General features: G+C 51.3%; 1 protein-coding gene across 2 annotated transcripts in view; it reads right to left on the minus strand.

The window, feature by feature from the left end:
- The window catches only part of LOC119396401 (uncharacterized), a 93020-nt gene that overhangs the window by 32519 nt on the left and 46114 nt on the right, over window positions 1-14387 (minus strand). For both annotated transcript variants that reach the window (XM_037663608.2, XM_037663607.2), the window contains exon 2: window positions 415-5505. In XM_037663608.2, coding sequence (XP_037519536.1) covers window positions 415-5505 — 5091 coding nt within the window. The remainder of the gene's footprint in view (window positions 1-414; window positions 5506-14387) is intronic.

Consider the following 14387-nt stretch of genomic DNA (forward strand, 5'->3'; position numbering starts at 1 on the left):
TGTACACAAGATGCACACGAAATTACAACGTTGCCTGAAACATGTAGATATACTGAGGTTGGCTTTCTTACCGTAACAAATACTGCATGGATCACTTAGTGAGATATTCGCTAGTGTACAAGGCACCACACGCTAAATACAGTTGCACCCGTCGAAACGTCTCTTTGTCACACAACAATAATTGTCGTCTAATTGTGGGTATTTTTTGTTGAGTTATCACTGCATGGACCGGTACTTCCTGGTCAGAGGAGGTATTCACGCTATCAGCATGATATAGCATTTTTTTATAATAAACCAGCAAGCAGAGTGATTTCAGGAAATGATACGCAAGCACACAAAACGATGATTATCGTTGTATGACAGAAAAACACCCCAAAGGGGGGCAACCGTTTTTATAGTGCAGGTTCTTTTTACCTTTCAAGGCTGTCAGCTTGCGCAGGACACCGGAGGTAGAGAAAAATGTGGACGAAAAATGGCGCTGGCGAAGGACCATGGATGAAGAGTGTGGGTTGGGCCGGTTCACCTTGCTGCGTAGACTAGAGGGAAGTGTGCTCGACTTGCAGTCGCTGGCACTGTTAGCGACAAACACAGAGTCCGGGATGCTGCCCGAACTGAGCGAGTTCGAGTTGCCCTTGACAGGCGAGCCAGGCGACGACCGCGCCGGGCGCACGGGCTCCTCTTCCACTTCCGGAATCGTCTCCGACGACTGCACTGATTTCTGCTTCGTCAAACATCCCGACGGTGGCCTACTGCTACCCTGCTCATCTAGGCTGAGGACACTTTCCTCGGACGATTTGAAGGAGTAGTAACCAGTGTCGCGGAACGTCTTGCCCGGGTTGCCCTCGAGGTCTGCGATGTTCCCCACGGACTTCGTGCCCAGAAACTTGGATGTGCTGCGCTCGCTGTCGCTAAAGGTGGCAAGCGAAAGGTTGTTTTCACTGCACGACTTTTCCTTGCCACTTATTCGCTTTCCAAGTCCGTCTGTGCCCTGGTTCGCCTCCGAGGGCTCCTCTTTGTCCTCGTGGGCAGCAGTGTCCAGAATGGAATGTTCGGACTTGGAAGCGCCCTTGGAATGGAAGAGCTGCAAGGACACACTGCCCGCTTTCCTGTAAGGCGCAAGGCTGTCGCTGCTTCGTGTGACCACTAGTTTACGCTGGCCCAACCCTCTTCGCGCCTTAATGTAGAGCGACGATTCCGAGCGCGATTTGTCGGCGGACGTTTCGGTGGGAGACACACTGGGCTCCGGAGACATTCCGGCCGTTTTTGGACACACCTCGAGCACAGTCTCGACGCTGCCACAAAAGTCGATGTCGGAGCCCGTGGTCAGGGTCGACGAACTGTCGCACTTGGCAGTGGTGCCGCTGGCTATGCTGAACATGCCCGGCAGTTCGAGCTTCTCCTCGACAGTAACGGTGCTGAGCTTTGGAAGGATGCAGCTGGGTTCTAGAAACTCCAATTTGGAACCCGGTTCTTTGGAACCGATAAGAGGGACTTCCTGACCGGACTGTAACCGGAGAACGGGCACCTTGAAAGGAGGCAGGATGAAATGGTCCGACGGTTCCTCGCCGTCGCAACACGACAGCTTCGAGAGGGAAATGTTGTCCGCTAGCGTGGCCCCGGACGACTCCAGCATGTTGTAAAGCTCGTCCATTTCGTTAGACATCTCCGATTCCGTGGCAGTGTGGTCCGAGTCGTAGCTCGGGATGCTGATGCTCGTCGAGATGGTTTCAGATCCCGACTCCGAAGGCGTCTTGCTTTTTCCCATCTTTTTCTTCTCAGAGAGGTTGGGAGAGTCCACATCGGAGCATTCACTCGAGCCTCCGGTCAAAGTTAAAGGCTTGCACCTCCTCTCACGGAGTGGAGAAGCGTTACGGCTACCACTGACTGTATGCATCAAAGCAACGATTTGGTACTGAATGTACTCTTGAGCCTTCATGTAGTCGTTGTGATTGTGGTCTGAGATGATGGGGCAGCTGCTCTTCTCATCCTTGTTGACCTTCTCGTCAGACAGCAACTTGAGAGACTGCATAAGCTGTCTGCAGATGAACATGGTCTCTTCGGAGATAGTTGAATCATTGCTGTGACCACTCAGGTTATCGGCAAGCTTGTCATCTACTGCAGCGGAAAGCTGTTTACTCGGCGAGCGCCGCCCGGGTTTCTTGTGGTGACGAGGCTTGGGAGACCCTTCTTCATCAGTGGAAGAATACGTTCCAGACTCCAACGTGTCACTTCCATAGTCACTGTTGTTGCTGCCGATGGTACTGCTGCAACTGCTCTCCCCAGAGAGAGCAGCAGGAGAAACCGTCTGCATCAAACGCGTGATTTGTGACTCCAGGAGAGCCTTCCAAGGTGTGATGTTTTCATCGACTTTCTCAGTCTCTTCGCTCGTGCCAGAGATGTGGGCGAGCACTCTGTTAACAATGTAAGCAGCCTCTTCGTCGGAATAGCAATCGGTAGATGAAGATCGACTGTGAATGCTTGCGGCATCCTCCTCCATCGCAGACTTCTTTGAATCCTTCATCACATCGTCGTTTTGAGTCATTTCACTGGTCGAACTGTTGCACATACTTTCAATGCCTGACGTAAGTTCGTTTGCAGAATCCGACAACGACTGCTGCATGTCAGTGTTAGCTTCTGAAGTGGGAGTGACAGACATCCGACTGTCCTCAGTCTGCAGGTTAGGATCTTTGGTAGTGGCGTTGTGTGAGGCATCTTCAGTGGCAGGATCCACGTGAATTATTGTGCTTTCATCGGCAGTTAGTGTGGCATCAAGGTTTTCGAATGAACTGTCTTGCAAATGCTGCTGCGACTCGTTAACCGCGGTACAATCGGCAGTATTATTTGCTCCGTCATCTGGGTGCACTTCAAGTGCATCTTCCTTCTTTTTCTTGATAGTCGCAAAGCCTTCCTCCTCAAGGACAACTTTCACTTCCGCCCCTTCCTCATCTTCTTCTTTCTTTTTTCTCTTGATCGTGCCGCAGGAGTCACCTGCCTCGAAGGCTAGGCTTGTAGCTGCTTGTAGCGCCTTTTCTTTCTTGCTCTGTTTGGAAGTTGCTCTCCTGTCCTCGTCGTCGCTGCTAATGCCTCCGCTCTCGTCGGTAAACTCGGCGTCGTCGGGATAGTGAAATTTGCCCGTTCCCAAGAGTCCCGAAGTGAAGTACTTCTCTAACCTCGAAGACGCCAACTCTTCGGGGTCCTCTTCGAGCACTTCGACGTCGTCAACGCCCGAGGTCTCGGACACCGAGTCGCTGAAGTCTTCGCTCGTGGCGATTGACCACCTCTTGTGTATCTCTTCGAGTGACGCGTTGCCGATCGCGAAGCTGAAGTACTTCTCCAGCTCGGATGAGGGATTCTTCGTCACGGGAGTTGTCGCTCTCGAACTCTTTTCGCTCTCCTCGCAGCTCTCTTCGAGTATGGTGTGAAGCGAGTAGGACAGCGGATTGCCGTACTGAGTGGCGTTGAATCGCGGCATGGGAGAGATGTACATGGCGTCGTCAGACGAAGTAGACGCGTCGCTGAACATGTTCTCCTCTTCCTCTTCGTCGCACGACGCATCGCTCGTGTCGCAGGACGCGGGACCTGCCGTCGGAGACTGATCGCACCGCGTAGAGTCGCCGATGTCAACTTCGTTTTGTTTCGCTGGAGCGCCCGCAGCGGGTTCCGCTTCTGTTTCGGCGGACGGCGTTTCGTGACAGTCGAACGATTCGGTGAAGTATTTTTCCAGCGTGGAAACAACCAGGCCTTCGAGATCGATGTCTTTATCCCGTCGTTCGCGAAGCGCGGGAGCCGCGCGCTCGTAAACTTTCGCGTCGTCGTTGGGTGCTGTAACGGCACTGTCGATTGTTTCGCTCGATTTCCGTTCCGCTTCGTCGACCACGGCAGTACTACAAGGAGCAACACACTCACCAGCGGTATCCTTTTCGTCGTTATCCGTACCGGGTAGTTCGCGATCCGAAACACACTCGGGCACAAGCACCACCACCTGTTGCTGCTGCTGCACATCAACACACACGACGGAGTCCGCGCTGCCCGCAGCCTTCGCGTCGTCGCACGGAGGCGGGCCGCAGGCGTCAGCGACCGCGCCGCTCATCGGCGGAGTCCTGCTGGCGGGGGCGCCGTTCTCCTCGAGTTGTCCCACTTCCCCGAGCACACCACCACCTTGGCCGCCGGTGTTCTCCTCCGCCATGTTGGCCGCCGCCGCCGACACAGGTGCATTGTCCGCACGATCTTCACCGGGACTCGGCGCGCGTACGCCTTCTCGACAGCTGTCATCTTTCTCGACTGGGACGTCCCGTTGGGGCCCGAGCGCCGGGGCGCTCAATGGGACGCGGCCCTCCATGATCGCATCGTCCCGTGCGTCTCTCCGCAACCACCGCCACGGTCCCACGATGGCGCCGCCGTAGTCGGAGCTGCTGCCGCTGTAATCCTCCTCTCCCACTTCCGGCGGCGCTGAGTCAACGACAGGTGGAGCAGCGGCCGGCAGCAGGACTTCTTGGCCCGGTTCTCCTACGCCGGCCGCCGCATCGCGCACGGCGGCGAGCGGCAGATTAGCGTCGTCCTCGTCATTACGATTGTCCGCCAGCCCGGCGAGAATAGCAACGGCTGCTGCCGCTTCTCCGTGCGATGCCAAACTGGTTCCCTCGTTGCCGTTGCTGGTGGTGCTGGTAGTGCCGGCGGCAGGAGCCGACCGTTTGCCGCGTCCCATAGGGCCTGAGGCGCTGCTTTCGCCTTCTTCCTCGCTTCTCGCCTCCTCCGGCGACCTTTGGCCGGGGTCGACCACCTGCGGCCCCGCGGCGGCAGCGACGCCTAGGAGGAGCTCTTCTTCTTCCTTCGGCGCCAGTTCTTCCTCCGAACCACCCGCGTCCTCCTCAACGTCGGACGGGAACTCCCAGTCGGAGCTGTCCTCTACGTAGACTGCGCCCTCGGGCCCCACGGCGAGCCGGGAGCGCAGCAGGAGCCAGAGCCGGGACGCCGCTGCCTCCACCTCGGAGTCGTCCTCCGACGAGTCGGACGAGCCGCTGCTGATGAACACCAGCTTGTAGTCGTCGGGCGAGCGGTCGCGCAGCTTGACCTCGCAGTCGGACGGGTAGTCGTCCAGCGGCCAAAGTCGGCTGTCGTAGCTGTTCTGGCTGGCAGGACGCGAGGGCCACTGGTCCGACGCTGCGGAGGACGAAGCGGCGGCCGATTCCTTGAGGAGGTCGCGGATCCGGAGGGATCGCCTCCGCAGCTGGTCCAGGCGCCGGGCCAGCGGCGAGCAGGGCGGGCTCGGCGGCGTGTTAGTGGAAAAGGAGAGGGCATCCCCTAGCGTGGAATTAGTGTTAGCGCTGGCCGCGCAATTCGGCTCGCCGCACAGGAGAAAGTCGTCAAAGACAAGCGGGGGCGGAAGGATTGGGAACTGGGAGGAGGAGGAGCATTCGTTAGCGGGATGAACGTTATTTAGCGTGAGAGAGTCGCCGCCACCGCCGCCACTGCTTTCGCCGCTGCAGCAGTCGGCGGTGTCCTCATCTGTCGGAGAAGACGAGCCGCAGCAAAACGGCAAGCAAATATTCAGTATCCGAGGAAACATCCCTTCAAGCACAAATGCATACGAAAGACACGCACAGAACAAAGGAAACACGGGCACTAAGACTAAACAACACATAGTTTGAAATCGTCACTCGGCATGCACACGTATCACTGTATACTGCCTGTCCGACGTCAATCATGCATCGCGCTGTATATACGATTAAAAGAAAAGAAAACAAAAATTGAAACGACGTCACATACGGTCATCTTCTTAAAGCGGATCCATCAAGCATACACCCTCAAAAAGGGAGTCAGAGTACATTATTCTCCCTTTGTGCACCTTTCAATTCTTCACTTGCAGCTTGCGATAAGGCGATTGGTGGAACTGGCATCACAAAACATCCAACATCTTTAAAAAGAGAGTCCACGTACAGTTTTCTCACTTTATGCACCTTTGAACTCTTCACGCGCATCTTTGTTAGCAGATCGTTACGATCACAAGGCAAGAAACACCTTTAAAAAGAGTCAAAAATACATTTTTTCTCCCTTTTATGCACCCTTGTGCTCACCACGCACATCTTGAAGCAATCGGGAAAAACAAAAACAAGATCTAGGACCCGAAAAAGAAGCATTCGCTGACGTCGCGGTTCACGTTCACTTACGAGAAAAACAGGAACCCAGCTTTTAAAACTCTTTCACGACGAACGACAAGAAAAGCACAGCCGTCCGTATTCGAAAGCTTGACCGTCGTGTCGCTCTCAAGAGCGTCGGTGTCGAAGCACTTGACCCCAACGCCGGACACTGCAGTAGGGGGCCCTCATATAGCTCCGTGGAGTCGCCGTTCCCAGCCGTAAAAGCTTATCAGCGGCACGCGCTTGTCGCCCGCCGAGAAGATCAAAGACGCGACGCCGCCACAGTAGACAAGATGGCCGAGTAAACACAACGCGCCAAGGGCGCACACAACGAGAAATGTTTGCCGTTAGCGAACCGCATATGTAACTACATGTTGATCGAACGCGTATGTAGAATGCATTTAAGCCTCTGTCGGTAGATGCTGTCAAGTCGACAGCGCTGACCAGTAATTAGGAGCTGTTATCTGGCGCCCGCGGGGTAGGCGGCGAGTGACCACCACGCATATATAACTGATCGTCAGATCATTCACTTACCAGCGATCATTAACAAGCTGGCGTTGACGTCCGCCCTTGTCGGCCAGGCATACTATGCGCACATATAATACGAAGATAACCGCTTGTTTGTGTGTATCTGTCCAGTAGCTTGTTGCCGTCATTATTTGCGCTTAAACGATCGTCTAAGTATATACCCGAGTACGCAAGAGTTCAGAGACCGGTTGCGCTAATACATTCCATCCGACAGGAATCTGGCCTCAGGACAACATGTACACCAAACAACAAGTCATAAGTTCGTTCCGCTCCGATATGAATCAATTCACAAGATTATATTTACACATGTGGACAAAATCGTTTACCGGATATTGTATCCAGCGGAAACGACATTCCCTATGCGATATCGGGGTCATCAGCTGCAGTTCCATTGGTGTCATGTAAGAGATTTCGTTACACAACGCGTCGTAGTACGTTATATTTTTCTTATTGTTACCCCACCCATTACGTAATACGCCTCACGATATAGCCGTACATTTCCTTCTTTTTTTCTTTTTAAGAAACCGACAGCGAAAGTGACGAGAATAGAGGATTACTCCATTTCGATTTCCCGTACTCCTATCATGTTGATATGAAATACGCGACAAACCCGGCAATCTTTTCTGTTCTCTTCATTCTCCTTATGTTGGGAATCGCTGCGCAAACGGTTGGGCGAACACAGAAAAAACTAAGTGGACAGAAATTCTCCTTCACATGAGCGCCGAAAGATGAAAGACGGCAAGATTTCCGTGGAGCCCGGACGTCCACGGAGAGATTTCGGTAATTATCAGTGTATAGGAAAACAAGAAGATCGCCGCCGAATAAAAACAAAGCCGCCGCCCAATTACTATCAGTGGATTTCTTACATTTCACCGACACGATGAGCTCTGGTGCCGCCGGAAGTGCTGATGTGAGCATTGGCGTGCGCAGAGTTCCGCAAGAGATGCCGTGTCACGTGCCATAGCGTGGGACCCCCCCCCCACACACACACGCAAATCATGACTTGCACAGACTGCCAGATTTGTTTCCAGCGAAACACGGACTTCAACTTCCGTGTTTTACTGCAGCTAGAATGCTACACACGGCAACCATAGGCAATGAGGCAGCTGTAAGCTGTACCACAATGTCAAACAGTTTCACGGAAAGCGACATGTAGTGCTACATATCCGCTTGCGGTACCATTTGCGCATTTAACACCTTCGTCGTCGTTTACAACACACACGCACACACACATACCAGTGGCGTAGCCGGGGGGAAGACACCGGGCCCGTGCGCCCCCCCCCCCCCCCCCCGAATTTTTTTTTTTTTTGCCATGGCATACAGAGCTCAAAATGACACTCGATCGCATCTTCCTGCACGACCCCCACTTCAGATCAAGGAGGTGCCCCCCCCTCCAAAAAAAATTTCTGGCTACGCCCCTGACACACACACACACACACACACACACACACACACACACACACACACACACACACACACACACACACACACACACACACACACACACACACACACACACACGCGCGCGCGCGCACGGCTTCACCAGCATTGCGCGTTCGGAACTTCCGCGCAGCTTGACTACTGTGGCCAGGAATGTTCGACACGCCTGCTCCAGCGACGCAAACACGCTGTCTGCGAATCGGCAAAAAACCCGAGAGAGAGAGAGAGAGAAGTAACACGTACGCCTGTGAGAACCACTTCAGCACTTTCAATGTTACACCCATGAAAATAGATCGACGCAAAGTTCAACAGCCTCGCGTTTTTGCCGACTCTAGAGGTTGGTTCGCAAAGAACGATGCGGTTTGCGTAAAAACAACGACGCTCAGCGGTGAACGGCTACAAATTAACCGGAATGGCGAGATCAGATTGTTGTGCAAAGTCCGAGCATGCACCTCTTACTTTCATAATATTTCTAACTAACACAACTAACTGGCTAGCCAACTAAATAAATAACCATGTAACGCACCGTGCCTCGTACAGGATTAAAAGAAAGAAAAAGAACAAAGAGAATCTGAAACGCCGTCAACGGATGTCATATTTTAATTGACTAACAGAAATGGCGAAGCATTAGAAATCTTTACTTCTCATGGCGGGAGAAGATTAACCATTAGTGGAGACAACCCAGTCCGATCATCTAAATTTCACACCTAAACCTTGGTGCCACTGACATCACTATGACGTCACACGCACCGCGTATACAGGGCCAATGCCGCGCAGCGAATGCTTCTATAGTTGCCAGCTGGGCGGATAATATGCTTACGTTAGTGGTGTGACGCAATCCTTTTTTCACCGACAGTAAAAAGAAATAAATAAATAAAGAAAAAGTTGGCAGGTCACAAGCATGTAGAAAGGCGAATGAAATGTATGACGTCGCTAAACAGTGCGCAAATTTCAAGGCCGCGCTGTCGCTCGTGCTTTCTTTTCTTTCTTTTTTTTCTGTGCGTAATTTCTGGCTCCCAACGCCACCGCTCAGGGTAAGAGTGACCCGTATTTAGTATTCAACAAATGTGCAGCGTACGCGCACGATTTCCAATTTATTTCCCAGAAGAACCTGGAAAAGAGGTTCTTTGGCTGAGTGTTCTTTAAACAGCTAGGGTGGGCCGGTAGAACCCTCCACAAGCGAAACCTGATTTAAACAGTGCACGAAAGCAGCACGTAGAAACACTGTAATCCACGTAAGTAACTATACGCAGTTATACGCAAATTCTGTTTATTTACGTGGATACAACCGTGGCTTTAACTTCGTGTCTATACTCAGTGGCTATTTAATACGAACAAACAAAAAAAGTCGGAACAACCGAAAACGGGAAGCCAACCACGATAGCTTGCCTCGCGAGAGATAATAATAATATCTGGGATTTTAAGTGCAAAGACCACGATATGATTATTAGGTACGGAGAGCTCCGGAAATTTCGACCATCTGGTGTGCTTTAACGCGCTCTGACATCGCACAGTACGTGCACGGGCCGCTAGCATTTCGCCTCCATCGAAATGCGATCGCCGCGGCAGGAATCGAACCCGTGACTTCAGGTCAGCAACCGAGCACCGTAGGTAGTACTATATACGTAACTATAGGCAGTTGTATACAAATTCTGCATATGTGCATACAACTGTTGCCTATTCGTGCCTATTCTTAGTGCCCATTAAAGGGACCGACAACTGATCTTTCTCGACCCGGTTTTTTACGGCGCGACAGGAAGCTTACCCTTCATAGCGTTTGTAGCTGCAGTGGTTTATCCTAAAAGCACGTAGTTATTTTATAAGCAGTATTTTTCGATCTGAAAGGCTCCAAACACGCATGAAGGCTTGCTCCAGCAACGCTGAGAATTGATAGCGATGCCGCTAGCCCTTGTGAAAGCTGTCGTTGTTCTGCTTTCGCAGGAGTTACTGTAGCTATGCTTAACCACCTTTATTTTGAGCTTTCCAACCATTTTTGAAAATAGCAAGCTGTTACAATGAGATGATGTGGCTTTATACACCTTCTCGGTATTTGTACAGCGTTGTGTGCGCCTGCGCCCAAGGTTGCCTGCGCCTGTGTCATGGATGGCTTGTCCCGGCATGGGATCATTACGCCAAGCGAAGGCAGCGCCACTTTGTTGCATACAACTAACGCAGGCCTATATGTACATTTTTATGGAGTAATGTCCTTTAACATAAAGAAATAAACCATATTTCAGTACTAACAGAAAAGTCATCGAACGCATACACCATTCAACGGTCACGTGACCGGCTTCATCGAACCGTTTATGATTTTGCCGCCAGAGGCGCCAAAGGTCATTTTTCGCGACTTTCAACGAAGGAATAAAAATATAAATCCACCTCTCACGAGATAAACAGGGTTGGTTTGAGTCAATGCGACCGACAATCTTTCCATCAGTGCAGTCATCTCATTTCATGTTCTGGGCAGTTGTCGGTCCCTTTAAGTGTACGAACAAACAAAAAGAAGGAGCAACCGAAAACCCGTTAAAGGAAAAAAAAAGGGGTGGGGGGCGCAACCACGACAGACTGCTTCGCAAGGGAGGATAGAGCGAAATGCCGATCTAAATACCGCGCTGCATGTAGTGCTATTTTCTTTCACTATGTATCCTTTATTTTGCTTTCAGCATGCCCGCACAAAAAGAACGCATCGATACGTTCCGATTTTCCAAAAACAGACATCGTTACGCGGTGTTTAGAAGCCACAAGGAAAGAGTACGAAACAAAAGCCGAGCGGCGAAGGAAGAAGCGGGTTAATCGATCCATTAAAAGAATGGCGGCTATAACGCCGAGGATGGATGGAGCTGCTTTGCGTAACGGCTCGCGGAGACTGGATGCAGCTCCTCTTCTGGCAAGGAGGCACCACGCATACGATGGAGTATGAGCACACGTCCCACCGTGCACGAAGGTGAAGAAGTAAAATATGAAGAAAAAGAAGAAGACGGAGAGATGGAAATGGCCGCGTAACACACATTGTGTCAAGACCCAGTAGCGGCGGTAATGGTGGCGGTGGAAGGAGGAGGGGTGCGAAGACGAGCGACCGTCCTCAATTTGAAATAAACGAGAAGTTCGAGCGAGCGCGGAACTTGCGTGGAAATGGCAACACCGGCGCGTCAAACTTGGCGATGTCGCACGCGCTTTGAGAGAGAAGCAGTCTTATAGCCTACCCTGTGCCGTCATCGTCGTCGTCGTCGACCTAATGGTGGTGGTGGTGGTGGTTGTGGTAGTAGTAGTAGTAGTAGTAGTAGTAGTAGTAGTAGTAGTAGTAGAGGCATAGTATAGTAGTAGCAGTAGTAGTAGTAGTAGCAGTAGTAGTAGTAGTAATAGTAGTAGTAGTAGTCATGCTCGCGTACACATGCAACAATTTCATCCGAACACTGTCATGGGGTTTTCCGTGGCAAAACCGCCATGTGCACATGTGTGTGCGCACAGGGGAGGGGGGGGGGGCAAGGAGGGGGGGGGGGCTAATAATCTAAAAGGGGCCGGCCTATAATACCTTTACTCAGTGAGACCTGGCTCCTCATTGTTTAAATTGCTGTATTATAGCCATGCAGATTTTTGTCAAGGGCGACCAGGACCCCTGATGTTTCATTCAAGAACTGTTTACTTCCCCCCCTCCCACTCTTACCCACGGAATGCCGGGGACTAAAGGCGCACTGAATGCCGCTGCCGTGGCCGTGGGAATCGAACCCGCGTCCTCTAGCGCAACAACTTATACCTGCTAAGCTATACTTCGGCTGGTAAGGCATCAGCCGGGTGAAGTATTGGGCTATAAAAACATTTTTTTTATAGTTGGTTTTGCATGTTCGTTAAACATCGCTACAGTTACAAGGTTAGGAAAGACGCACGGAACGCGGACGACCCCACAAGCACAAGATATGAGACATACCGAGAATCACACAGTAATGGTGTAAATGTTCGTATAAAGACTTCCTTCAAAACACAACTATTATTCGTGTCATTCGCCACATGTAAGGGGGGAGACGCAATGCACACACACGCGAAAGCAGCGAGGTCCGTGACAGCGAAAAGGTTGACATTGTGTTTGAAAGCGTCCGCGACACAAAGGGCGACACTGAATTTCCGCTGCTGTACACGCTTTTTAAAGACGATAGTCTTTCTTGGGGAACTTAAACGCAGAAATTTTGGTCTGTCTTTCTGTTTGTCGGCACGTCCCTCGATTCAGCCACTCGGCCAAAGTTGAACCACTTGCCCAAGGGCCAGCCATCGTGAACGGCTGAAGAGGTTCATACTTGTGTACATTGTTGATCAAAAAGCAAACATTACGCATATCTGAGGCGCAACATCACTAGGTAAGTATCAGGCGGTGTGTTCCTTTAACAGAAAATACATAGATACGCAATTTTAAAGACCTTGATGGTATGCGTTTAACGTTGAGACAGTAACGCGTTTATTAAAAGATTGCCACAGCTGAAGCGATCAGCGGTCCAAGCCGAGCAAGCGCGAGCGCCAACAACAACCGTCTTCGTCGTCTTCTTTCGCAGGCGTTCTTGTCTGCGCCCTACCATGTTACAAATCACTCCCCCGCGGAAAAGGAGCCATCCTGGCGACCTAAGGAACAGGTACAACTGGTGGGTCATAATGCGGCTTCAGTCGATCGACGTGAACAGTCTCGCGGCCGCGACGACGGCGGTCCGTAGATGATTGAACAGGCTCAATCATGTAGTTAACTGGGGATGCTTGACGTAGGACGCGGTAGGGGCCTTCGTACTTAGGCAGTAGCTTTGTGGAAAGGCCAGGAACGGAGGAGGGAACGCGAAGCCACACCAACGTTCCAGGCGAATACGACTGAGGAGGCAGGTTTTCGTCGCGACGGTCCTTCTGGCCCTACTCGCCCTACAATGTTACAACCCTAGTTTCTTAAGGTGCGCTGAAAATGCGACTGCGCTCAAACTTGTCTTCCTCCGTGCACTCTACACAAGCTCATGTTGTGTTTCGGTTTCGGTTCAGTATTGCATTGTACGAATGACAGGGGGCGCCGCTCTGGCATTCCTGTTTTACCCAGGCGACGTGTAAGTAAGAGAGTTTGTGGAGAGTACTCGTTGAGTGCGGACGTTTCTTCTCCTTCGGCGCATCGCGCCAAACAGCGTGTTCGGGCTGGCCGGCGTCCCCACCGGTCGCGTTGGTCACCGCCGGTCTTCGCCTGCCGCTGCGCCGGGACTACCAGCCCGCAACACAGCACTCGTGTTTCCCGACGTATTGCCAGATGGCGTCCATATGTCACGCAGCGCCTCTTCTATCGTCTTTAGACGACATTTGCAGCGAAGCACGCAGATACGCGGCCAATTTTTTATATACACGTTCGAGATAACGAAGCACCCACGACAAATTGCAGATAAGAAGGAAATGAAGGAAGTCGGAGTGTAATTACAACCGGCTATTACGGCTTCATTACGGCTCCTGTCGCTCGCGGCGAGTGGTCTTTTGTACCTGCGTGTGTACGCGTGTCTGTGCGCGTGCGTTCGTGTGATAACAGTCGTGAGGCGGGTCGTCGTGCGATCAAGCTAAATAACAAAAAATCAAACGGAAGCCGCATTGTTTCGGCCGTTTGCCTTGACGGGCGCGATGAAACCGGCTTTACTTTGTATACAGAAAAGTAATACGACGCATTCCTGCCATCCTGAGCGCGTGCTACACGCGTCGCCTTCGGTCATATCTTTCGTCATATAGTTTATAAGCAAGGATCGACTGAAGGATGTAAAATAAGAACGGCCACTATCAATAGCGAAAAGTTTGGACCCGTGGCAATATATATATATATATATATATATATATATATATATATATATATATATATATATATATATATATATATATATATATATATATATATTAAAACATTATTAGCTGAAAAGCGCAACGCATCGGCTCTGAGAAAGAGAAATTGACCCGTTTGTAGCACGAAGCCACAAGGAAATTCATATGTTGGTCCCGGCGTTGGTCCCGCGTTCGATCCCCGGGCCAGGACAAATTTTTCGGAAACTAAGAAGCTTTCTTTCTAAGAAATCCGCAAGAATTTCCTTGCGACTTCGTGCTACAATCGGGCGGTTGTCAACGTCCCTTTCTTAAAGGGGTACTGACACAAAATTTTGCGGCCGAGATAGCCTGCGGGACCGGTTCCCGTGAACATGCTTATATCTGCAAACTATCAACAGCGAATATAGCTTGGAAGGTATTTTAAATGAATTTTGAAGTTTGCGTGAGCGATCGACACCCTCAAAGGTG

This window comes from Rhipicephalus sanguineus, chromosome 6 (assembly GCF_013339695.2).
Source record: "Rhipicephalus sanguineus isolate Rsan-2018 chromosome 6, BIME_Rsan_1.4, whole genome shotgun sequence".
Lineage (NCBI taxonomy): Eukaryota > Metazoa > Arthropoda > Arachnida > Ixodida > Ixodidae > Rhipicephalus > Rhipicephalus sanguineus.